Source organism: Salvelinus alpinus, chromosome 15 (assembly GCF_045679555.1).
Source record: "Salvelinus alpinus chromosome 15, SLU_Salpinus.1, whole genome shotgun sequence".
Taxonomy (NCBI): domain Eukaryota; kingdom Metazoa; phylum Chordata; class Actinopteri; order Salmoniformes; family Salmonidae; genus Salvelinus; species Salvelinus alpinus.
The window spans coordinates 39,316,507-39,342,472 of record NC_092100.1 but is presented as its reverse complement, the minus strand read 5'-3'; the positions used below and the strand labels follow the sequence as shown (position 1 = coordinate 39,342,472).

At 43.2% G+C, this 25,966-nt stretch overlaps 1 protein-coding gene across 2 annotated transcripts; it reads left to right on the top strand.

Moving 5' to 3' along the window:
• The first annotated feature begins 1,445 nt into the window (after positions 1-1,445).
• LOC139540038 (retinoblastoma-like protein 2) lies at positions 1,446-21,807 on the top strand. 2 transcript variants are annotated; one of them, XM_071343572.1, is made up of 21 exons: positions 1,446-1,797; positions 3,207-3,337; positions 3,738-3,938; positions 4,199-4,263; positions 5,648-5,776; positions 7,541-7,701; positions 7,897-7,961; positions 8,292-8,463; positions 8,707-8,870; positions 10,228-10,444; positions 11,275-11,412; positions 11,713-11,877; positions 12,073-12,184; positions 12,331-12,585; positions 12,751-13,013; positions 14,091-14,267; positions 14,786-14,857; positions 17,201-17,300; positions 17,426-17,682; positions 18,002-18,175; positions 18,364-21,807. In XM_071343572.1, the coding sequence occupies exons 1-21, from the start codon at positions 1,660-1,662 to the stop codon at positions 18,529-18,531; spliced, it is 3,324 nt and encodes a 1,107-aa protein (XP_071199673.1). In that variant the 5' UTR covers positions 1,446-1,659; the 3' UTR covers positions 18,532-21,807. The 2 variants fall into 2 exon arrangements, with proteins under 2 accessions (XP_071199673.1, XP_071199672.1); XM_071343571.1 differs by having other exon boundaries at positions 1,447-1,797; positions 17,996-18,175.
• The last annotated feature ends 4,159 nt before the right edge of the window (positions 21,808-25,966 follow it).

Genomic DNA, 25,966 nt, shown 5'->3' with positions numbered 1-25,966 from the left:
AATGGGTCTTCCAAATGGACAATGACCCCAAGCATACTTCCAAAGTTGTGGCAAAATGTCTTAAGGGCAACAATGTCAAGGTATTGGAGTGGCCATCACCGAGCCCTGACCTCAGTCCCGTAGAAAATTTGTGGGCAAATCTGAAAAAGCATGTGCGAGCAAGGAGGCCTACAAACCTGACTCAGTTACACCAGCTCTGTCAGGAGGAATGGGCCAAAATTCACCCAACTTATTGTGCGAAGCTTGTGGATGGTTACCCGAAACGTTTGACCCAAGTTAAACAATTTAAAGGCAATGCTACCAAATACTAATTTAATGTATGTAAACTTCTGACCCACTGGGAATGTGATGAAATAAATAAAAGCTGAAATAAATAATTCTCTCTACTATTATTCTGACATTTCATTCTTAAAATAAAGTGGGGATCCTAACTGACCTAAAACAGAGAATTTGTACTCGGATTAAATGTCAGGAATTGTGAAAAACTGAGTTTAAATGTATTTGGCTAAGGTGTATGTAAACTTCACCCTAATAATTTGGTCCCTTTTCCCCTGCTAATTTTGCCTACTGTTCTGACTTGGTGGTGCACATGTAGCCTATAGCCTGTTTTAGAGAAATGTAATCATCGAATATTGTAAGAGCTTTCATTGTCTGCTTATATGTCCCCTTTATTTATCCTACGGTTCTGACTTGGTGTACAGGAAGAATACTGTAAGAATGTTCCATGTTCTGAATTCTGTCACTGTTTGTTTAAAAAGTGCTCAACAAATAGTTATTTACTATGTCCGTCCGCTCATTAATGTCTTAATCGAAATTATGCATTGCCTCGTCTCCTTATGCCATATTTTCTACATCTCAATTGTCAGTAGAAACCACATTTGTTTAAGCAAGTCAGCCATATCAGCTATGTTTTTTTAAGGGCAGTAAATTAGGCTGAAGGAACTGTTTCGCTGCCAGACAAGGCTCCGCTGATAGCCAGGTGTAGCAGTGGTAAGGAGTTGGGACTGCTGATGGGACTCTGCCGTTGGGACAGCTTTATGTAGGGCCTAACAGTCTGTGGGTACCGTTTGTCACCGTTATAGGGCAATGTATGTATTGTTTAGTGTTCTGTGGTGTAATGGCTTTGCTGGCATGCATCTAAAAATATATATTTTTGCGCCACCAAGATTTACATGCTAAAATCGCCAGTGATTTGGTTTACGTTGTTGAACATTGCATGAATGATTAAAAAATCTCACAACAAACTATCTCACAACAAACTGGTATGAATGATATAATCAGCCGGAAGTATTATTTTATTGAATCACTGGTATTCATCCATTAAAGGTTGGAAACGCATTTTTTGTGGGCGGAAACCTCCAGTACGGTTGATATCGTATTCACCAAGCAAATACCGTCAACAATGTCACGTTTTCTATCGCTCATGTACTCTACGCAAGTCTTTTGCGTAATCTGCTACGCGAGATAGTAGCTTTCACTCAAAGGACATTTAAATGGCTACACTGTATAGCACCCACTGTATATTGGATCGCACAATACGAATAGTAACATTGTTTATATGTACGTTGTAACAAACCGCGCTTGAGTCGACTCTGCTTTGTAACTGCGTTGTAATTTGGACCCGAATCTATTTGCTGTGTACCCTTTGGAACAGTCAAAATGAACGAGGAGGAAGACTTTTTGCAGAAAACAAGGCAGGGGTTTGAAGATCTCTGTCGAGCTTTGAATATGGACGAGGAGGCGAGCAACGAGGCATGGAAGAGCTACGAAAACATAAGCAAAAATTACACATTAGAGGTAAATATGTTTTGCTTTGTATATTGTACAGTAATATACATTTAGCCATTTTGGCAACCAGTTCACCGCAGGCTTCACTTGAAGAGTAGCATTGCCTCTACCTTTCACGACCGACATTTTACGTCGTCTCATTTCATATTTAAAGACGCAGCTTGAATAACGTTTGTAGTTTTACATAAATATTTGATATAAAACTCCATTATTTGTGATATTTTTCTGTGGAAAGGGGAGGAGTTTACCGGTCTGAATTTACCGGTCTGTGTCAGATTTAGAGGCGTACCAATCTCATGGTTTAGAATAGGACAAGGTTAACTGGGGTCAGGGATTCCCAACCTTTTTTCTCAAGGGCGCCCTTTTTCACATTTAAAAAATGTCACTACAAAATTTTGTTTATTGAGATAGCTTATACTAAATACACCACCAGCTTGATTTATTTAATTTATTTGAGGGACCAAGGAAAATGTTTTTGAAGCTAATTTCCTGCAAACTACATAGTTTAACAAGACATCATGACATATTTTAGGTAGGCTCTTTATGTAGGTAGGCCCTTTAATGATAATAATAATAATGCATACTGAAAATAAACTCGAGACCCTATTTCCCCAAATGTTATTCCGCCACCAAATATGTTTATTAAGATCATTTATATGAACCCTCAATTTAATGATGCATATTCTCTTTTACATCAACTGAATAGATCAATTGATAGCGACAGAGTCACACATTGTATAAGACTGCTTCCCATGCAAAGTCCCATTTCTTTGACTCCTTGACATTAGAAGGTTGTTGCTCTGCTTCTGAATGTCATTGAGACTAATATATTCCCCCATGTGCATTAGAGTCAAGTCTTCCTCTGTCATTTTACCTCTTGGTTTTAGCCTAAAGCATCGCAGATTTATTAATTGTTTTTAGTTCAGTATAAAAACAAATAAAAAAATTACTCCTCAAATCAAGGAAGGTCCCGCACCTCCCAACGGAACATTGCCGCCCCATATGGGGGGGCGCACCCCCTAAGTTGGCAACACCTGGTCTAGAAAAGGGGGCGCTGCTCTTTGGTCATAACACTGAATGATCCAACTTACTTGATCTTTTAAAATATGGTATAGTTATGGATATCAGGGTTGTTCTAATAACGTCTGCATTGTGCATGTGCCTTATTCACAAACCTTTCCCCATAAGGGATAGCCATCTGCTGTATTTGTGTATGGTTTATTTGGAGGTGGTTTGACAGAAAATTAGGAATAGGGATAACAGAAGAAACCACTAGAGGGGAGAATTTCTAACATATCTCCTCTCTGGCCCCACCAGCTCTAACTGGTATCCTTAATAGTGAGATAGAGCCTGGGACAGAAAAAGTAACACTCTATCTCTCCCCCGCTCTCTCTCTTTCTCATCCCCTTTTCTTACAGGGCAGTGAGCTACACTGGTTAGCCTGTGCTCTCTATGTGGCCTGCAGGACAGCCATACCAACGGTGGGTAAGGGCACCGCGGAGGGAAACTATGTCTCTCTGACCAGGATCCTCAGCTGTTCAGAACAAAGGTGCGTATGCCCAGGCACTAGTCCCTATGGTCCGGTTTCCCGGAATCAGATTAAGCCTAATCCTAGACTAATAATGCATGTTCAATGGAAATTATACATTGAACGGGCCTCTTAGTCTAGGACTAGGCTTAATCTGTGTCCAGGAAACTGGCCCTAAAACTGCCCCACTTCATATATAACTTACTAAAGGACTTTCACACAAAGTCCTCCATAGATTTGCATAACAGTCCATATGGTGTCTTGCTTAGTTCTTGGATTCTGATTCCAACATGGTTATTTGTGTAATGCTGAACAAGGAACCACACATCTACTAACAACATAACTGTCCTATGTAGTATGTCATTTATTGAACTGGAAAATACTGTCAATTCTCAAACAGTTGCCCTGTTTCTGATTGCAGCCTCATTGAGTTCTTTAACAAGATGAAAAAATGGCAGGACATGGCAAGTCTGCCCCAAGACTTTTGCCAGAGCACGGAGAAGCTGGAGAGGAATTTCACAATTTCCGCTGTCATCTTCAAGAAATACATCCCCATATTCAAAGCCATCTTTAAGGCACCCTCTGACGACCCACCCAGAGTCCACAGGAGCCGCAAACAGAGGTGAGTTTATTGTTGATACTGTAGCTCGCTATGCAGTTCTGACATCTCACTATTTTCTACAATAGTTTGACCGCTCTTGAACAAAGCCAAGTAGATGTGTGCACTCACTACTGTAAGTTGCTCTGGATAAGATCATCTGCTAAATGGCTAGAATGTACAAATGGAATTGCTTCTATCCTGGTGCCAGCCAGATCGTGAGATCTCTGAGCACAGCGGTCAGTCTCCTTGACCAGACTGACCGCTGACTTATTCTGATTTAGACGCCATCCCTGCACCGTCGCTGAAGTCTTCAACTTCTGCTGGATTCTGTTTGTCAACGCTAAAGGTGAGTACTTCTATTTCGTTCGTGGCAAAAGACTGGAAAAGAGGGGGAGGACAGAGGGGAAAGGACTAGGGATCAGTGGGGTCCTGAGAAAAGGCTAGTTTGAAGGCTATGTGAAGTGATCACCACTTGGTTACTCACAAAGTATAAGTGACAAGGGCTAGCTACTCTACATTGGGCACTGGGCATGCCAAGGCCTGCACTGAGTTGTTGGCATCAGCAGGAGAACAGAGGCCAGGGCAAATAGATGTCATTTTTATATCTCCTTAATCCTTAATAAGAACTCAAAAGACACGCACGCACACAACCAGATCTGTTCACACACGACTGCGTGGCCGCGCACGGCTCCAACACCATCATTAAGTTTGCCGGCAACACGGCGGTGGTAGGTTGCATCACTGGTTGGTATGGCAACTGCTCGGCATCTGCCCGCAAGTTGCTACAGGGGGTAGTGCGTACGGCCCAGTATATCACTGGGGCCAAACTTCCTGCCATCCATGACCTCAATACCAGGCGGTATCAGAGGAAGGCCCTAAAACTTGTCAAAGACTCCAGCCACCCAAGTCATAGACTGTTCCCTTTACTACCACACGTCAAGCGGTACTGGAGCACCAAGTCTGTTACCAAAAGGCTCCTGAACAGCTTCTATCCCCAAGCCATAAGACTGCTGAACAGTTAATCAAATGGCCACCCAGACAATTTACAATGACCCTCTTTATTATTTATTTATTTATCTTAATCATTTTGCACTGACTTCCTTGCACTGGCTCTATGCACACTCACTAGACTCTACACTCTTAGAAGAAAAGGTGCTATCTAGAACCTTAAAGGGTTCTTCGGCTGTCCCCATAGGAGAACCGTTTGAAGAAATAATTTTGGTTCCAGGTAAAACCCTTTTGGTTCCAGGTAGAGCCCTAGTGGGTTCCATGTAGAACTCTTTCCCCAGAGGGTTCTACATGGAACCCAAAAGAGTTCTACCTGAACCAAAAAGGGTTCTGCCTGGAACCAAAAAAGGGTTCTTCTATGGGGAATACCGAAGAACTCTTTTGGAACCCTTTTTTCTAAGAGTGTCCTCACACATACTACACTGAATTTGATTTTACTCGTGTTTGTTAATTGAATTAGGTGAAAGGTGACTTTGGTAAGTATACTGTGATATCCATTGTTCTTTGGACGTAGTTGAAATAATCACAATCGAGGTTTGAGGCTACCAGCACTACTCTGCTCTATCTTTCAGATCAATTCAATTCAACAAGCTTTATTGTTAGGACCAGATCATTGTGTCAAACTATCTTTGTGTCTTAGAAAAGCAGTGTAAAATCCTACTTATTATTATTATTATTATTATGATTATTTCAATGTCTTTTCTCTCTCCCTCCCCTGCCAGGAAACTTCCCTATGATCAGTGATGACCTGGTGAACTCATACCACCTGCTGCTGTGTGCTCTGGACCTGGTTTTCTCCAACGCTCTACTGTGTAACACCAGGAAGGAGCTGCTCAACCCCAACTTCAAAGGTGACCTCCCGGCCCAAACCTATATCCCCTCCCTATCCTCCCATCTCTCACCCCCTATGCATACAGTACATTCGGAAAGTATTCCTACCCCTTGACTTTTTCCACATTTTGTTACGTTATCAATCTACACGCAGTACCCCATAATGACATAATCGTTTTTTCGAATTTTTTTTTTAAATACCTTATTTATGTAAGTATTCAGACCCTTTGCTATGAGACTAGAAAATGAGCTCAGGTTCATCCTGTTTCTATTGATCATCCTTAAGATGTTTCTACAACTTGATTGGAGTCCACCTGTGGTAAATTCAATTGATTGGACATGATTTGGAAAGGCACACCTGTTTATATAAGGTCCCACAGTTGACAGTACATGTCAGAGCAATAACCAAGCCATAAGGTCGAAGGAATTGTCCGTAGAGTTCCTAGACAGGATTGTGTCGAGGCACAGATCTGGGAAGGGTACCAAAACATTTCTGCAGCATTGAACGTTCCCAAGAACACGGTGGCCTCCATCATTCTTAAATGGAAGAAATTTGGAACCACCAACACTCTTCCTAGAGCTGGCCGCCTGGCCAAACTGCACAATCGGGGGAGAAGGGCCTTGGTCAGGGAGGTGACCAAGAACCCGATGGTCACTGGCAGAGCTCCAGAGTTCCTCTGTGGAGATGGGAGAACCTTCCAGAAGGACAGCCATCACTGCAGCGCTCCACCAATCAGGCCTTTATGGGAGAGTGGCCAGACAGTAGCCACTCCTCAGTAAAAGGCACATGACAGCCCGCTTGGAGTTTGCCAAAGGGCACTTAAAAGGACTCAGACCATGAGAAAAAATATGCTCTGGTTTGATGAAACCAAGATTGAAATCTTTGGCCTGAATGCCAAACGTCACGTTTGGAAGAAACCTGCCACCATCCCTACAGTGAAGCATGGTGGTGGCAGCATCATGCTGTGGGGAAGTTTTTCAGCGGCAGGAACTGGGAGACTAGTCAGGATCAAGGGAAAGATGAACAGAGCAAAGTACAGAGAGATCCTTGATGAAAACCTGCTCCAGAGCGCTCAGGACCTCAGACTGGGGCGAAGGTTCATCTTCTAACAGGACAACGACCCTAAGCACACAGCCAAGACAACACAGGAGTGGCTTCAGGACAAGTCTCTGAATGTCCTTGAGTGGCCCAGCCAGAGCCCGGACTTGAACCCGATCTAACATCTCTAGAGAGACCTGAAAATAGCTATGCAGCGACGCTCCCCATCCAACCCGACAGAGCTTGAGAGGATCTGCAGAGAAGAATAGGAGAAACTCCCCAGATACAAGTGTGCCAAGCTTCAACAAAGTGCTGAGTAAAGGGTCTGAAAACTCATGTAAATCTGATATTTCAGTTTTTTTTAAATTAAAAAACTGTTTTTGCTTTGTCATTAGGGGTTATTCTGTTTAGATTTATGAGGGTAGGGGGCAATGTAATCCATTTTAGAATAAGGCTGTAACGTAATAAAATGTGGAAAAAGTCAAGGGGTCTGAATACTTTCCGAATGCACTGTATATACCCTCCCTATCTTCCTATAGATAACAACATTGATAGTATCCAACCAGTATCCGTGCATGTGTATGTGTGTGCAGGCATGCATGCATACATGTGTGGTTACTCACATGATCCGTACGTAGAGTATGTTCAATCTCTGTGGTCCTTTTCCGTGTTACTGCATAGTTACTGTAATACCTCATCACTTGCATCTAATGCAGGAAGCTGCTATATCTCGTCTGATCTACAGGCCTTCCTGAGGACTTCAACAGTAAGGACTACAAGCCTACTGCAGGGCCTTACTGCTTCATAGAACAGCTGTGTGAACTGCATGATGGCCTGGTGCTGGAGGCAAAGGGGGTCAAGGAACACTTCTGGAAACCGTTCATTAAGAGGCTCTTCCATAAGAAGGTTTGGCACACACACAAACACACACACCTCAGTCCTACACACGCACACACACACCTCAGTCCTACACACACACACACCACACACACACACACACACACACACCTTAGTTCTACACACACACACACTCACACCTCAGTCCTACACAATCTACTTTGTCTGCCTTGTCTCATCATGTATTTTCTGTGTCATCAACAGATTCTCAAAGGGAAAGAAGATAGCTTGACTGGCTTCTTCGATCCTATGAATTTTGGAGACAGTTTGTAAGTCAATCCTTATCTTGTCTCTCTTCACAGAGCAGATATTGATAGTCTTTTGAGTAATATACATTACTCATATACACTGAGTGTACAAACCATTTAAGAACACCTGCTCTTTCCATGACATAGACTGACCAGGTGAAAGCCATGATCCCTTATTGATGTCACTTGTTAAATCCACCTCAATCAGTGTAGATGAAGGGGAGATAGGTTAAAGAATGATTTTTAAGCCTTGAGACAATTGAGACGAATTTAGGCTGTTCTGAGGGTCAAGGTGTTCCTAATGTTCGGTATACTCAGTGTATTTGTGTGTGTGTGTGTGTGTGTGTCTAGTGCATCCATGGGGCGTGTGTACGAGGAGCATGTTCTAGCCACAGGGGGTCTGGATGAGAGGATCTTCCTGGGAGAGGGGGCCAATGAAGACCTTGGCACACCAGGCCCCTGTCTCTGTGTGGGAGTAAAGAACCAGGACGCCTCCGCATACAGACTCTACAGCAGTCTGACTGTAAGACACACACACACACACACACACACACACACACACACACACACACACACACACACACACACACACACACACACACACATTATTATACTATTATTATACATTATTGCTTGTTATGTATGAAATGTGCTGCTGTTATTATGATTACTGTAACACACAAACGCACATGCACGTCTTGTGTCTTTGAATTCAATGCAAATGTACAGTAATCCCTTTGCTATGTCCCCTTTGTGTGTCCTGTAGGCCTCAGCCTTGAAGGTGTCTACTCCTCTGACGGGTCTTAAGTATGTCCAGGACAACTGTCTGGGCACGCCGGTATCTACAGCCATGCAGAGTGTTGGCCGACTCCACAGCCTGCTCACAGGACTCAAACACCGCCCCAGTGGCAGACTCACCGACTTACTGGGGTATTGCACACAATACAAATAATAAAATGTATTCTAAGCTGCACACAACCACACCAGTGGCCCAGAACATTTTTAATGGGGTGGCCAAGGTGGAGCACAGACCCAGTTTTGTGGGGCCAAAACATTTTTAACCTTAATCGAAGCAAGGTGGATTCTTTTTTTCCTATATATAATTCTGATGGTTCAACGCATTAAATGCTTCAGCTTAGGTTTGGTACATTTCCCTGTTCAATAAATCCTAAATCAATTAAACCAAAAGCCTTGTTACAGTGTTTGCATTCAAGGTTGTGATTTTATATAAGGGTATTAGCATAGTAAATTCTCTTGAAAGTGGCATCCAAAGTGCTTATTATACCGTGACATTTAGGGGGGTCTCTATTTTTTTTTTAATAGGACCTCCTATGTGCGCACTTTGTTTTTGATGACCATGTAATTTAACTGTAAAAATGTCTTTACCTTTTAATGTGTCATGAACACAACCAGTCAGGATGTTTTCCCCTGATTGTCTAACAAATCACTTCAAAATGTAGGTTACCTGTGCATGTTCGTCTACTCCAAAATAAGTCTAGCATCCGAACAGTGCACTGTGCACCCACCACTTGAATGGAAAGGGACATCCTATTACAAACACCATCAGTGTAATGACATTCGGCCTATAAAGTGGTGTGTATTCATGGATGCCAAGGGAAGCCAGGCTTCCCCCAAAAATGTTACAATAAAAAAAGAAATTAACTTTTTCTAATGTGATTTCTCATTTGTGTCTATCCATGTTTCATAATTTTCCTTCGATTTGCAAGAGGCTGAGTCTAATTCAACAGAGAAAGCATCCGAGCGAGGCAAACAGCGCCCCTCTATCTTAGTATCTGTAGCCCATTTATCTGATGCTGTCTGGTCAAAAATAATGTGGCATGTCATACTCTTTTTGGCCAGATGGCATCAGATACATGGGCTACACATACAAAGACAGAGGGGCACTGTTTGCCCCTGCACGTATTGTATTCTTTCTCCGGTGAGATTGATGAGTCTTGCTGAAGGTGTGCATCTTTGTCAAAATTATCAATATATTCAGAGACAACCTAACTCAAAATCTCTGGGGGGCCACTTGGGTGGCCAGTCAGATTCCACATTCTGTGTGTGTGTGTGAACCACATACAGATTGTTATTATTTAGTGTTTTATGTATTGGATAGGCTTTACCTTTTCAAATACTCACCCATTCTTATATTGTTACCACACGGAAGAGTTCAGTTGTCCATTTTCATTTTAGGTTGTTAGTATTTGAGCCGTGAAAGGTGTTTTGGGGTGTAAGTATGAGTTTGGAGGGTGATTTATCAGTAACTGTGTCTGTCTTGTTCCAGGGCGTGTGCCAGAGACCCAAGTGAGACCATCTCCACTAGGCTGAAGGACATGTGCCAGGTCTTTTGTCAGCACTTTGAGGGCAAAGGGGAGGAGAACACAGGACTGGGGAAAGACATTGCAGTGAAGTACTTCCGCCTGGCGGAGGCGCTCTACTATAAAACCCTGGAGGCCGTCATTGACCAGGAGAAGGAGAGACTGGGCGACACGGACCTCTCTGTGAGTCTCACCTGCGCTGCGCTGCCCTGCTAGCTCAGCTCAGTTTGCTGTAGCTAACTAGAAATTTCACACACATTTCCCAATGACGTCAAAGCATTATTTATGCAAAGGTCCAAGTTACGGTATTGTATTTTCAGTTCACATATACACTGAGTGTACAAAACATTGGGAACACCTGCTCTTTCCATGACAGACTGACCAGTTGAATCCAGGGGAAAGCTATGATCCCTTATTGATGTCACCTGTTAAATCCACTTCATTCACTGTAGATGAAGGTGAGGAGATGGGTAAAAGAAGGATTTTTAAGCCTTGAGACAATTGAGGCATGGATTGTGTATGTGTGCCATTCAGAGGGGGAATGAGCAAGACAAAATATTTAAGTGCCCTTGGATGGGGTATAGTAGTAGGTGTCAGGCGCACCGGTATGAGTATGTCAAGAACTGCAACACTGCTGAGTTTTTCACGCTCAACAGTTTCCCGAGTGTATCATGAATGGTCCACCACCCAAAGGACAACCAGCCAACTTGACACAACTGTGGGAAGCATTGGAGCCAACATGGGCCAGCATCCCTGTGGAGCGCTTTCGACACCGTGTAGAGTCCATACTCATACGAATTGAGGCTGTTCTCAAAGCAAAACGGGGTGCAACTCAATATTTGGAAGGTGTTCCAAATGTTTTGTACACCGTATATGTTTAAATTGGGCTCTACGTTGAGATATTGCATGTTATGACACTTTCATCTCTGCCAGTCTTGCTTGTAAAAATATGGAAAATAATTTGTTCTCTATGGTGGATGAGCAATAAACCTTTTGTTCTGTTGTGTCCTTAGGGTATTCTGGAGCAGGATGTGTTCCAGCGCTCTCTGCTGGCCTGCTGTCTAGAGATTGTCATCTTCTCCTACCGACCCCCAGGGGACTTCCCACGAGTCATACACATCTTCCAGCTCCCCGCATACCACTTCTACAAGGTACATGCTTGTATTTCTATCTGTATTACGTGTTTGTATGTGTGATTGTCCTAGTCATGAGTGTGTGTGTGTGTGTGTGTGTGTGTGTGTGTGTGTGTGTGTGTGTGTGTGTGTGTGTGTGTGTGTGTGTGTGTGTGTGTGTGTGTGTGTGTGTGTGTGTGTGTGTGTGTGTGTGTGTGTGTGTGTGTGTGTGTGTGTGTTAGTCATGAGTGTGTGTGACTAGACAGTATGTAACCTTCTCCCCTTTTGTCTGTGTGCGTTTGTGCGTGCGCTCATGCATATCTGTGTAATCTATCTCAGGTGATTGAGGTGCTGGTACGGGCAGAGCAGGGCTTGTTCAGGGAGGTAGTGAAGCATCTGAACCAGGTGGAGGAACAGGTCCTGGAGAGCCTGGCCTGGAGGGGGGGATCCCCGCTGTGGGACAGCGTCAGGGAGGCCAAGAACCAGCCACCAGCTTGCCAAGAGGTAGGACATCCACAGCACCCCTCCTTATCCCCACCCTACTCATCACATGCACAGCTAAGAAAATGGTGCCAAGTTTCACTTCTCGCACACATACTGAATCATGTGGCCCCAAAGTAACTCTGAATTCAATGTCTTGAAAAAGATGGACTGGACTGAAATCAGAACAAAATAACAATCTTTCTCATTGATGTTCAGGTGATGCCACCGCAGCACCTGGAGGATGGGAACGGAGACAGCAGTGCTGGCAGCGCCCCTCTCATCCCTAACATCCATGGCACTGACCTAAGCACCAACAGTGGTGGGAAAGGTTAGTCATTTAGCTTGTTAGCTCGTCAGGAGGTCAATTTGTCTGTCAGTTGTGCAATAACTCATTCAAATAGTCAGTCAATGGGTTGTAGTCAGTTGGTTAACTCCACCCTCCCTCCCCCTCTCCTCTCCCCACTTCGCCCCCAGGTGTTTCTCCCTCTCCCACCACCCTGTTGGACCGCTACAGCTCCCCCCCCACGGGCTCGGCCAGGAGACGGCTGTTTGTGGACGCTTCCTTCGACACCTCATCGGACCCCTCCTCCACCAGCACCACTACCACCACCGTCAGGACCTCCCAGGCCATCGTCACTACCACCATCCCTGCCGGACAGACAGTGGTCACTATGGCAACGGCCACGGTTACCGCTAACAACGGACAGACGGTCACCATACCTGTGCAAGGTGACGTTTGCAGATTCATTACTGTACAGTATGACATTATGGTTTTTTGTACACCTTTGCCCTTACTGCCAAATGATACTGTATACTCCTATATGCATTGTATAGTGGGGTTTCTGACTGATGCAGGTTATTAATGAGAACTCTCATGCCCTCTGACCTCTGCAGGAATAGCCAATGAGAACGGAGGCATCACCTTCATCCCTGTCCAGGTGAGTGTGACAGGACAAGGCACGGCCATGCTCCAGCCCCTGTCTGCCCAGTCCCTGACTGGCACTTTGACCAGCCAACCACAGACCACCACCACCCTGAACAGTCCTGCCCTACAAGGCAGCCCCGCCACCAGTAAACCAGTCAAGAAGCTGGCAGCCCAGGTCCCGTCCAGTAACAAGCCTCAGAAAAAGGGTTCCCTCTCGCTGTTCTTCCGCAAGGTAAGGGCACACAAACATAATCTCCATCGGTCACTGAATTTAAAGGGATAGTTCAGGCACGTTACAAATCTAACTCATCTCATCTTTTGGATAGGGAGGAAGTGTACTGAACAAAAATATAAACGCAACATGTAAAGTGTTGGTCCAATGTTTCAAGAGCTTGAAAAGAAGGTCCCAGAAATGTTCCATACACACAGAAAGCTTATTTCTCTCAAATGTTGTGCACAAATTTGTTTAAATCCCTGTTAGTGAGCATTTCTCCTTTGCCAAGACAATTTATTCACCTGACAGGTGTGGCATATCAAGAAGCTGATTAAACAGCATGATCGTTACACATGTGCACCTTGTGCTGGGGACAATAAAAGGCCACTCTAAAATGTGCAGTTTTGTCACAACACAATGCCACAGATGTCTCAAGTTGAGGGAGCATGCAATTGACATGCTGACTGCAGGAATGTCCACCAGAGCTGTTGCCAGAAAATGAAATGTTCATTTCTCTACCACACGCCGCCTCCAACATTGTTTTAGAGAATTTGGCAGTACGTCCAACCGGCCTCACAACTGCAGACCACATGTAACCACGCCAGCCCAGGACCTCTACGTCCGGCTTCTTCACCTGCAGGATCGTAGACAGCTGATGATACTGAGGAGTATTTCTCTCTGTAATAAATCCCTTTTGTGGGTTAAAACTTATTCTGTTTGGCTGGGCCTGGCTCCCAAGTGGGTGGGCCTATCCCCTCCCAGGCCCACCCATGGCTGCACCCCTTCCCAGTCATGTGAAATCCATATATTAGGGCCCAGTTAATTTATTTCCATTGACTGATTTCCTTATGTGAACTGTAACTCAGTAAAATCTCTGAAATTGTTGCATGTTGCGTTTAAAATGTTTGTTCAGTATAGTTTAAATCCATCCTAGTATTCTGTTTCTGCCCTCTGTGCCATATGTGGCCAGTTTCAACCCTACCTTTTTAAGAACCCGACAACTGTAGCATTTCATACCATAAATGATGGATTTTTGCTTGAGTTTAAAGACTTAAACCCTGGTACTATTTTGTGCCTGCTCTGTACCACCAACAGGTGTACCACATGGCCAGTGTGCGTCTGAGAGACTTGTGTGCCAAGCTGGACATCTCTAGTGAGCTGAGGAGGAAGATCTGGACGTGTTTTGAGTATTCCCTGGTGCAATGCACAGAGCTCATGATGGACCGACACCTAGACCAGCTCCTCATGTGTGCAGTCTACGTCATGACCAAGGTAGGGTTAGAGTGTGTGTGTGTGGGGGGGGTGTCAGTCCCTCCAGGATTTCGTTGAGCTTTTTTTTGTGATCGTTGCGGGCCAAAATGCTTGATTTTGCTGCGGCAATTTGAAAGGATTTTGTCATTTTTGTCACGAAAATGCACTGACGAGGGAAACATTTGTTGACGTGTTGCTTGATTGAACCATTTATGCGGTAAAAGTGTGGTGATTGGTTAGAATTGCGAGCCCTCTTTTTGTAGTGTGGTGATCCGACAGTTATATGCGATAATATTGCGATGATTTGACTGTTTAATGTGGTAATAGTGTGGCGATTGGTCAAATTTGCATGCCCTCGCAAAATATGTGGTAAATTGCGCAGAATCGCAAAATCCTGGACGGATTGGGATGTTTGTGTGGGAAGGGGGATATGGATGTGCGTGCGTACGTACGTGCGTGCGTGCGTGCATGTGTGTATAGACTGTGGGTGCGTAAGGTCGCAGGAAGTGTGTGTAGTATGTGTTTCTACTGTTGTGCAGGTGACCAAAGAGGACAAGTCCTTCCAGAACATCATGAAGTGCTACCGCTCTCAGCCCCAGGCCAGCAGCAGCGTGAGTACTGTTAGTAGGGCCTTATGTAATGATGTACAGTGCATTCGGAAAGTATTCAGACACGTGTGTGTGTGTGTGTATATGTGTGTGTATATACAGTATCAGTCAACATTTTGGACACACCTACTCATTCATCCCCTCCGACAAATAATGACGCCGGAGATTCCCTCCACAACTGAAGAAATTCCACAAATTAACTTTTAACAAGGCACACCTGTTAATTGAAATGCATTCCAGGTGACCACCTCATGAAGCTGGTTGAGAGAATGCCAAGAGTGTGCAAAGCTGTCATCAAGGCAAAGGGTGGCTACTTTGAAGAATCTCAAATATAAAATATATTTAGATTTTGTGTAACACGTTTTTGGTTACTACATGATTCAATGTGTTATTTCATAGTTTTGATGTGTTTACTATTATTCTACAATGTAGAACACAGTAAAAGTAAAGTAAAAAAAACCTTGAATGAGTAGGTGTCCAAACTTTTGAGTAGGTGTCTAAACTTTATATATATATATGTTTACCTCACATATAATTTAAAAGTATGTATTAAGGTGTCTGTAATAGAATGAACGTGGCGAAAACAAATGTAGACATTAATAAAGGCAGTTCTATAGCTTCCAAAATATTTTTGACAATGGTGGGGGTGCGGCAAGATGGAGGTGTGGTGGCATCAACACAGCGCCCCCTATCAGTCATCTAGTGCATAACTCTTATGGCCAGGGCCAGGAGATTTTCCTGACCTGACCAGGAAAAACTTCAAGCCCTAGTTTGAGGCTATAGTACTGTGACAGCGTCACTGTTTTCCCCCCCTTTGGACACTGGATTATGTTCACAAATAGTGCTAATGCTGTCAAGGAACCACTCAGAGGTGGCACCACAGGTCCCAGAGTGGTGTGGCATTTTATTGTTATATCTGGGGCCCTTGGTTTTTCCTGATCTGGTAACCTAACCAGGTAGAACTCTGGACCTTACACGGTATGACGTGATTAATCTGTTGTAAAATTGTTTAATATGGGCTATGATGGATCAGAGTTTTTCTATTAAGGTCACATGGTTTAAAAAAAACTCCTGGCCTTGGAGTGGATGAAAACCCTGTCAAACTGCAACAACCTTCAACCTGTTCATATGAATTATATTTTAAAGAAGGACAAGGGGGGGGGGGGTTCTTATATGCAGACACAGTGAAAACAACATGATTGGAAAATAAAACTCAGTGCTGAGCTTGCTTTATGCAGGTTTGCATCGTAAAGTCCTGCCCTATGCAACTGTAGGACAAGTAAGAAATGTTGTCAGTCTGTCATAGTAGGCTAGGCTATAGACCCTTTTCCAGTACACGACACACTGACGTCACAAACTCCTGCGCGCGACTCTTGGTGGCAGTGAGAAAGCCATCGCCATCTGTGCCCATTCAACATAGCCTAGATTTAAGTTTTTATTACTTCTCATACACTTACACAATGATGTTTTGATTCTTGCTTGAACAGTCGCTAAGATTATAGTTGGTTGTGCTCTTTGCAAAATAACTAGTTTGGATGCAGCAGTTGTTAGCTAGAATGCTAATGCTCATTGATATATGCTTAAGCAAAAGCTAGCCAAAGAGCCATTTTACTGGTTGAAGTGGGTTTTTTTTTTTAAAGCATAATGCAGTTGATTTACAATGATGACACATATATTATATTAGGCAGGACATTCATTCAAGCCTTAAAATCCAATTATGATCCAAAAGTAGTGTGAAATGCACTCATAATCAACATGTAAATAAGAGGCTTCTTTTGCTGCCGTTCTATTAGAACTCCCCCTTGTTCTGCCATCATCTTGCGCACATCGCCCTCATGCTGGAATGTTTGCAAAAACAGAAAGGGGTTTATGCAGCTGCTGCTGTTAGTAGCCTACAGTTGATTAGACTGAAAAATTGTCTCCTTTCTATGTAATACAGCGTGTAAGATCGCTAATGTTTAGGTGTATAGGCTGCTACATTTATGTAAGAGTTTTAGCTTGTGTCTGTCAGGAGTGATGCTTGCTAAATAAATACCGGAGGAAAGTGGAGAGAGCGCCTTGAGTGTTGTTCCCGGCCCGCGTGACCTGCGATTTCCATGCATCTGATTGGTCAAGACACGCAAAGAGCCTACAGCAGCACTCTGATGTGAAGGACAGATAAATTGTGTGCAAATTTACAAATCATGAGGCAAATCGGTCCAAAAAACAGCACTTTTCCTCTTTCTTTAATGCTTTGCGTCGATGTATTAAACTGAATCAAAAGTGATTGAAAAGTGCAAATTACACCTCACCACACGTTTTCCGGCAGCCCTGGAACCACTGGTTGTGTGTGATTTTATTTACCAGGTCTACAGGAGTGTGTTGATCTCTGGGAAGAAGAAACGTCTCTCGGGCAGCAGTGTGGGAAACACACAGAGCTCTCCCACAGACAACAGCCAGAAGCAGGGTAAGAACACACACACACACACTGTGTTAGATCTGGGTTACATGTTGAGACGCAAACTATTTCCTGGACCTCTTCTCCCCTCCCTCTGTCTATTTTCCCTCTCCCTCTCTCTTTACCCCCTTCAGGGAGTGGAGACAGCAGCCCAGTGCCCATGTGTTCCACCAGCACCCTACCTGCCCCGCAGCCTGGCAGCATCCCATCCACCCCCACCCTGGCCCCCTCCACCTCCTCATCCCTCCCTCCCTCCCAGGAGCAGGAAAAGGAGGGGGGAGTGGTGGGGGAGGAGGAGCGAGGAGACCTCATACACTTCTACAACCGGGTCTACATCAAACAGATGCGTCACTTTGCCCTCCGCTACTCGCCCAGCTCGCCCTCTGCAGGGGTGAGTGAGTGAGTGAGAGAGGGAGGGAGCGGGTGGGGGGTGCAAGGGAGGAAAAGAGAGAAAGATAGGAAAGGGAGAGATGAAAGAGGAGAAAAAGTATGAGTTTTGTTTACAAACTTAGAAGAAAAGAGAATCCCGCAGACTGCTCTTGCTAGTATCTTTACAAACTTAACTCTATTCTGCAAACCTATTGGTTAAAAGCAAGAGAGGATAGAGGTAGAGAGTAAGGGAGGGAGAGGAAAATGACATTAACAAATTTAATGTGTGTTTTGAATAGGTATCTGCCTATGCTCTTATAATGTTTTTGTGACAGGTGCAGTCTCCTCCCCTGTGCCCGTACCCCTCCCTGAGGACCAGCTCCCCTCGCAGGGTCCTCCTGTCCCACAACCACTCGATCTACATCTCCCCCCACAAGACTACTGGAAGCCCCCCCACCCCCTCCATTACCGCACGGGACAAGATCTTATACTACATCTGCAGCAGCCCATCCAACGTGAGTCACAAGTACATACACATACAGTACTCATGCACACAATGTATGCTGGTTAACGTTGATTCAGCACAGTACTTTTCAAACCCTGACAGTGACTCATTGATTAGTTTAATCATACCATACCTGGCGTGTGATGATGATGAACCCTCCCTGACCTGTGTCTCTGATTTCTACCTCTGTCTGTGCAGCGCCTGGCGGAGATCAACAGTATGATCCGCACCGGGGAGACGCCCACCAAGAAGCGCAGCATGCAGCTTGAGGAGGAGCCATCGCCCAAGAGGGTGTGTCCGGACAACCAGACGGCCCTGCTCCGCAGATTACAGGACGTGGCCAACGACCGTAGCTCCTCCCACTGAGGCAGGACACAACCCCTTCAGAACACACCACAGGCTGAAGTCGCTAGTCACTAGATGGTCATGATAGAAAGGAACATTTTGGCAATATAATAAATATCAACATTTATGAGCATATATTTGATTTCCATTTAGGGGTAAGGACAGGCGTAAGGTTAGGAGGAAGGTTCAGTTGTTAGTGTTCATGGTCGGTGGTTGGTAGTTCTTATGATTTGTGTCTAGAAAGTACCATATTTCTGTCCATGGCCAGATTGTGATGAGCGGCTCAATTATTTTATCACCATGGCAATAAGACTAGCTGGTTGTTTTAGCAACAAAACCGATGCGTGCGCGATTATGGTGCTAAACAGACTGGGTTGGCTTAATTGTTGACATGTCAACTATATTTCGTCTCTAATGTTTATTGAAAACATATATACAGTTGAAGTCGGAAGTTTACATACACTTAGGTTGGAGTCATTAGAACTCGTTTTTCAACCACTCCACAAATTTCTTGTTAACAAACTATAGTTTTGGCAAGTCGGTTAAGACATCTACTTTGTGCATGACACAAGTCATTTTTCCAACAATTGTTTACAGACAGATTATTTCACTTATAATTCACTGTATTACAATTCCAGTGGGTTTATTACAGAAGTTTACATACACTAAGTTGACTGCCTTTAAACAGCTTGCAAAATTCCAGAAAATGATGTCATGGCTTTAGAAGCTTCTGATAGGCTAATTGACATCATTTGAGTCAATTGGAGGTGTACCTGTGGATGTATTTCAAGGCCTACCTTCAAACTCAGTGCCTCTTTGCTTGACATCATGGGAAAATCAAAAGAAATCAGCCAAGACCTCAGAAAATAAATTGTAGACCTCTACAAGTCTGGTTCATCCTTGGGAGTAATTTCCAATTGCCTGAAGGTACCACGTTCATCTGTACAAACAATAGTACGCAAGTATAAACACCATGGGACCACGCAGCCGTCATACCGCTCAGGAAGGAGACGCGTTCTGTCTCCTTGAGATGAACGTACTTTGGTGCGAAAAGTGCTAAATCAATCCCAGAACAGCAGCAAAAGACCTTGTGAAGATACTGGAGGAAACGGGTACAAAAGTATCTATATCCACAGTAAAACGAGTCCTATATCGACATAACCTGAAAGGCCGCTCAGCATGGAAGAGGCCACTGCTCCAAAACTGCCATAAAAAAAAGACCAAGGTTTGCAACTGCACATGGGAACAAAGATCATACTTTTTGGAGAAATGTCCTCTGGTCTGATGACACAAAAATAGAACTGTTTGGCCATAATGAACATTGTTATGTTTGGAGGAAAAAGGGGGAGGCTTGCAATCCAAAGATCACCATCCCAACCGTGAAGGACAGGGGTGGCAGCATCATGCTGTGGGGGTGCTTTGCTGCAGGAGGGACTGGTGCACTTCACAAAATAGATGGCATCATGAGGCAGAAAAATTATGTATATATATTGAAGCAACATCTCAAGACATCAGTCAGGAAGTTAAAGCTTGGGTCGCAAATGGGTCTTCCAAATGGACAATGACCCCAAGCATACTTCCAAAGTTGAGGCAAAATGGCTTAAGGACGACAAAGTCAAGGTATTGGAGTGGCCATCACAAAGCCCTGACCTCAATCCTATAGAAAATGTGTGGGCAGAACTGAAAAAGCGTGTGCGAGCAAGGAGGCCTACAAACCTGACTCAGTTACATCAACTCCTCCAGGAGGAATGGGCCAAAATTCACCCAACTTATTGTGGGAAGCTTGTGGAAGGCTACCCAAAACCTTTGACCCAAGTTAAACAATGTAAAGGTAAAGGCATGCTACCAAATACTAATTGAGTGTATGTAAACTTCTGACCAACTGCGAATGTGATGAAAGAAATAAAAGCTGAAATAAATAATTTTCTCTACGATTATTCTGACATTTCACATTCTTAAAATAAAGTGGTGATCCTAACTGACCTAAGATGTCATTTTTAGGATTAAATGTCAGGAATGATGAAAAACTGTGTTTAAATGTATTTGGCTAAGGTGTATGTAAACTTCTGACTTCAACTATACATTTGCACAATGCGAACTTGTTGTCTCTCAAATACATTGTTAGTTGTTGGTTACCTAGCTAGTAAATTTTAGCCATAGACGTGACAGCAGTCAAAACACCTCAAAACAAGATCAAGAACAAAATAAAAGTAGCTGATACAAGCCACCTACGATTCCCCACATGGCAGCTTCTTGTCATTGTTGCTAGCTATCTGGCCTTCCAGAAACACAACAACACACAGACATTTTCGTGATATCAGCTAACCCATCTATATATTTCTACACATATCAGAGTCAAGGGAATGTATTTTGTCTAAATACACAGCAAATACAGAATGGACTGTCAGTGTTGTGGTGCTTTGCAAATGTGCATATATGGTGGAGTATGCTTCAAAATCACATGCATTTTAAAGTCTATTCTAATAAATAATGTTACTAACTTGCTCATGCCTGCAATTTAGCTGTTCAATATACTATGCATGAATGCCTTTCAGTGTTTTGAGATTATTCTGGAGACAAAATGCATCATTACATCATCTGTCATGTAGAAATGTATTTTGGATTTTATATGTCAGAAGTTTATATAATGAGCTTTTTTTTTTTTTTTTTTGAGCCAGAAGAGAAAGCACTTGACAATGACCATGTTCTTAATACTTTGTACACTGTTTCAAAAATAAGTATTTTTGAAGCTTTTGTAATACCGGAGAAGATGACATGATGTCATCAAGTCTCCCGGGTTTCTTTTCCAAAGTCAGAAAAACCTTTTTTTTTTTATATACTTCATTTTATGCTCTTATTTGTCGTTTATGTTTGTGTGAAATCGGTCAGATATTTATGCTACTTTTTTAACTTTAGATATGTTAGCAAGCAACTATAACTTTCCCTTAACAATGACGAGTAGTAGAATCACTGACAACAATATTTATTTTCAGTCTCATGTAGCTACCATTAATTAATTATGTAGCTACCATTAATTAAGGTAATCATTTTAGTATCCAATCTATTTGATATTTGTGTTAGTCACAATTGTATGTTATCGTTTTGTTAATCACCAACTTAGGAAAAAAAAGAAAGCATATTATTTTATCGTGCACAATGTTTCTGAATTTTATTGTGAGATTCTGTTTCTGAATCGATTCATTTAAGCTATACAGTACATGTACATGTCTTTGTTTAACTTGTCTAGCTGGTAAAAAAAAAACATCCTTGGAAATAAAAATATATATTTAGGAGTCATACCATTTTTTTCATTCACCTTTTTAAAGGCAACCTCTGTGGACCTCAAAAGTGTCATCAGAAGATTTATGTTTAGTAAGTTTAGTAAGTTATATTTTCACCACTAGATGGTGCTGCAAGAATGACAGTGATGTTGTACTTTGTAAAGACCTATGTCAACACAATAGTTTAGTGGCCCATGCCAAATTGGCCATACTGTATTGTATGTAATTGTAGACTTCTAATATGTGTGAGAAGTATACAGGATGACAGGGATTGTGCTTATGTGAATGTTTCTTTGTTGTTACTTTTTCAATTAGGTATTCAACAGTCTCCACATTTACATATGCCAATGTTTTTACGTGTCTTATGGTGCTACTGCTTTTGTCTAGCAATATCATGAGCCAATGATCTGTAATCAGATCCTAGTAATAAGCATTTTCTCTACAAAGCATTTGATTTGTATGGGGGCCATTCTGACCACCGCTGGAAAGGATAGCCAGGGTTGTAGCAGCTTTCAGCAGGACCCTGGCCAGGTCATAAGCAATGTACCATCATTTAACTTCAATGGCACAGAACGTAAAACAACCCGTTTGTGCTCTTGAACGGAAGCATGTCAAGGTTACGATAACCCAAACATAGTAAAACAATATAAACATAGAGATAACCAACTGTCAGATTTTTTTCATCAGCCATAAAATGAAACTTGAGAACTTTATAGATGTAAGCTTGCAATTTGATTTCAAAAGAGACAGTAGGGTTTTGACTACATGGTATACAGCTACGGTCAGCAGGTTAGGAGAATAAGGGTAAAGTTATGAAAAGGGCTAGGGTTAAGTCAAATGCAAACATTCTCCATGCCGTGACTCGAACATGCAAGTTTTGACATTACTTTGACATAAGATGTATCCCATCTAGCCATGACTGTACAGTTTTTATTTTTTAGTTCACCTTTATTTAACCAGGTAGGCCAGTTGAGAACAAGTTCTCATTTACAACTGCGACCTGGTCAAGATAAAGCAAAGCAGTGCGACAAAAACAACACAGAGTTAGACATGGTATAAACAAAAGTACAGTCAATAACACAATAGAAAATTCTGTATACAGTGTGTGCAAATGAAGTAAGGAGGTAAGGCAATAAATAGGCCATAGTGGCGAAGTAATTACAATTTAGCAATTACCACTGGAGTGATAGATGTGCAGATGAGGATGTGCAAGTAGAAATACTGGTGTGCAAAAGAGCAGAAAAACAAAAACAAATATATAGGGATGAGGTACAGTGGGGGGGGAAAGTATTTAGTTAGCCACCAATTGTGCAAGTTCTCCCACTTAAAAAGATGAGAGAGGCCTGTAATTTTCATCATAGGTACACTTCAACTATGACAGACAAAATTAGAAAAAAAATTCCAGAAAATCACATTGTAGGATCTTTAATGAATTTATTTTCAAATTATGGTGGAAAATAAGTATTTGGTCACCTACAAACAAGCAAGATTTCTGGCTCTCACAGACCTGTAACGTCTTCTTTAAGAGGCTCCTCTGTCCTCCACTCGTTACCTGTATTAATGGCACCTGTTTGAACTTGTTATCAGTATAAAAGACACCTGTCCACAACCTCAAACAGTCACACTCCAAACTCCACTATGGCCAAGACCAAAGAGCTGTCAAAGGACACCAGAAACCAGAAACAAAATTGTAGACCTGCACCAGGCTGGGAAGACTGAATCTGCAATAGATAAGCAGCTTGGTTTGAAGAAATCAACTGTGGGAGCAATTATTAGGAAATGGAAGACATACAACTGTAAGGCATTTACACCAGAGCGAGATATCCCATTCCCTCATGTTTTTTCAGCTTCATATACAGTCAATGACCTTAGCCACATGTCAAACTCATTACATGGAAGGCCGAGTATCTGCGGGTTTTCACTCCTCCCTTGTTCTTGTTTGATGAATTAAGGTCACTAATTAGTAAAGAACTCCCCTCACCTAGTTGTCTAGGTCTTAAAAGAAAGGAAAAAGTAAAGCCCGCAAACACTAGGCCTTCCATGGAATGAGTTTGACACCCCTGAACTAAGCAGACCAGACCTAGCTGCTATCGCATTGGTGTGTATGGGAGAGCCACCCCTGGCTTAAGCAGACTGGAACTGTGACCGTTTTTTTCAATGGTAAACAGCCTGGTAAATAGCCTGAGTAAGACATCTTCATTTATCCCCCATCTTTGTTTATACAACAAAAACGTGACGAAGGCGATGTCACAGGTGTGACTCATTTCCTCCAATTAAAATGTAATTCGATAATGGACTGTTTAAGTGGTCACCTGTATTGCATTTAACAATGTTCTCTCTGTTTGAGAAAATGTCTGTGCATAGGAAGTGATGCAGTCCAGAGGCACGGTGGTGGATGTGTTTGATGGGGGGAAAAAGAGCTTAAAGGAAAGTGAATGCCTGTCTCCTGGGCTGCACTTTTTGCTTGTGATTTTTGCTTCTTCTTTGGTATATTTTAATTTGCATGGTTTATTAAATGTATTCCCGAGAAAGTGTGAATGTTTTCAGAGAATTGCCCCTACTCAAAAGGTGAACTGTATAAACCATGTAATTATTGATTAAATGAGTACGCGCTGTGTTTTTTTTCTCTACCTTTATGCTGCTGCTCAATCCAGATCCAAATCTGTCAATTTTCCAGCTTTTGACATTGAGTGTAGCTCTGCAGGATCTGGGAAGTTGTGAAGTAGAGGCTTTTGCTGTTGTGTGTGTACGCAGTGCTGCCTCTGTCTATACGCTTTCACGTAGGGCCTCCGACCACTAGAACTCAGTTGGGGTCTCAACTAACTGTTGAGAGTTAGTAGAATATACAAGGTAAAATTTCTAAATGGGTTAGTGCCTCAGCAGTTTTCCTCTTGTTATGTTAGTCAATGACAATGAGAGGCGTCATGCCCATAGGGGGCACAGGGGCACGTACGCTCTCAGATTTTTCCTTTTTACATATACATATATTTTCCCCTGTAATACTACTAGCCACTGGCTTGAGCGAGCCCAGATAGGTTCCCAATCTCCCAACCTTATAACTCGCCACCAAGAAGCCATTTCAGTCTATCAATCAAGTTAGAGTAGCTAGCTTGTCTATCTTAGCTAGCATGCCTGCTGGAAAGGTTGAATGAAAAGCAAGCAATAACTAACATTCCTTTCAGTCTTTTACGCAGATTTTTAAAAATCTTTAAAAAAAAGAACCACAAGTCAGGAAATAGACAGAGGTATGCATAGATATGCATACCTCTGTCCCCCCGAGCCATCCTCACGTACTTTGTGTCCCTTCAGATGGTTGGCGTGTATGACACCCCTGATGACAATCACTAATGAAATGGGTAAAACCATATGTAAACATTATTAAAGTGACCAGTGTTCCCTGTCTATGTACATAGCGCAGCAGCCTCTAAGGTGCAGAGTTGAGTAACCGGGTGGTAGTGGCTGAGGTCCTTGATGATCTTCTTGGCCTTCCTGTGACACCGGGTGCTGTAGATGTCCTGGAGGGCAGGCAGTGTGCCCCGGTGATGCATTGGCCAGACGGTACCACCCTCTGAAGAGTCCTGCGGTTGCAGACTGTGCAGTTGCCGTACCAGGCGGTGATACAGCCCGACAGGATGCTCTCTATGGTGCATCTATAAACGTTTGTGAGGTTCTTAGGCGCCTGTGGTTGAACCATTTCAGATTGTCAGTGATGTGTACGCCGAGGAACTTGCAGCTCCATCGATGTGGATAGGGACGTGCTACCTCTGCTGTCTCCTGACGTCCACGATCAGCTCCTTCATTTTGTTGAGGTTGAGGGAGTGGTTAATTTCCTGGCACCACTCCGCCAGCGCCCTCACCTCCTCCCTGTAGGCTGTCTCGTCATTGTTGGCAATCAGGCCTACCACTGTTGTGTCATCTGCAAACTTGATGATTGGGTTTGAGGCGTGCGTGGCCACAAAGTCATGGGTGAATAGGGTGAACAGGAGGCGGCTGAGCATGCACCCTTGAGGGGCCTTGTGTTGAGGATCAGCGTAGTGGAGGTGTTGTTGCCAACCTTCACCACCTGGTAGCCTCCCGTCAGGAAGTCCAGGACCCAGTTGCACAGGGCGGGGTTCAGACCAAGGGCCCCAAGCTTAATGATGAGCTTGGAAGGTACTATGGTGTTGAAGGCTGAG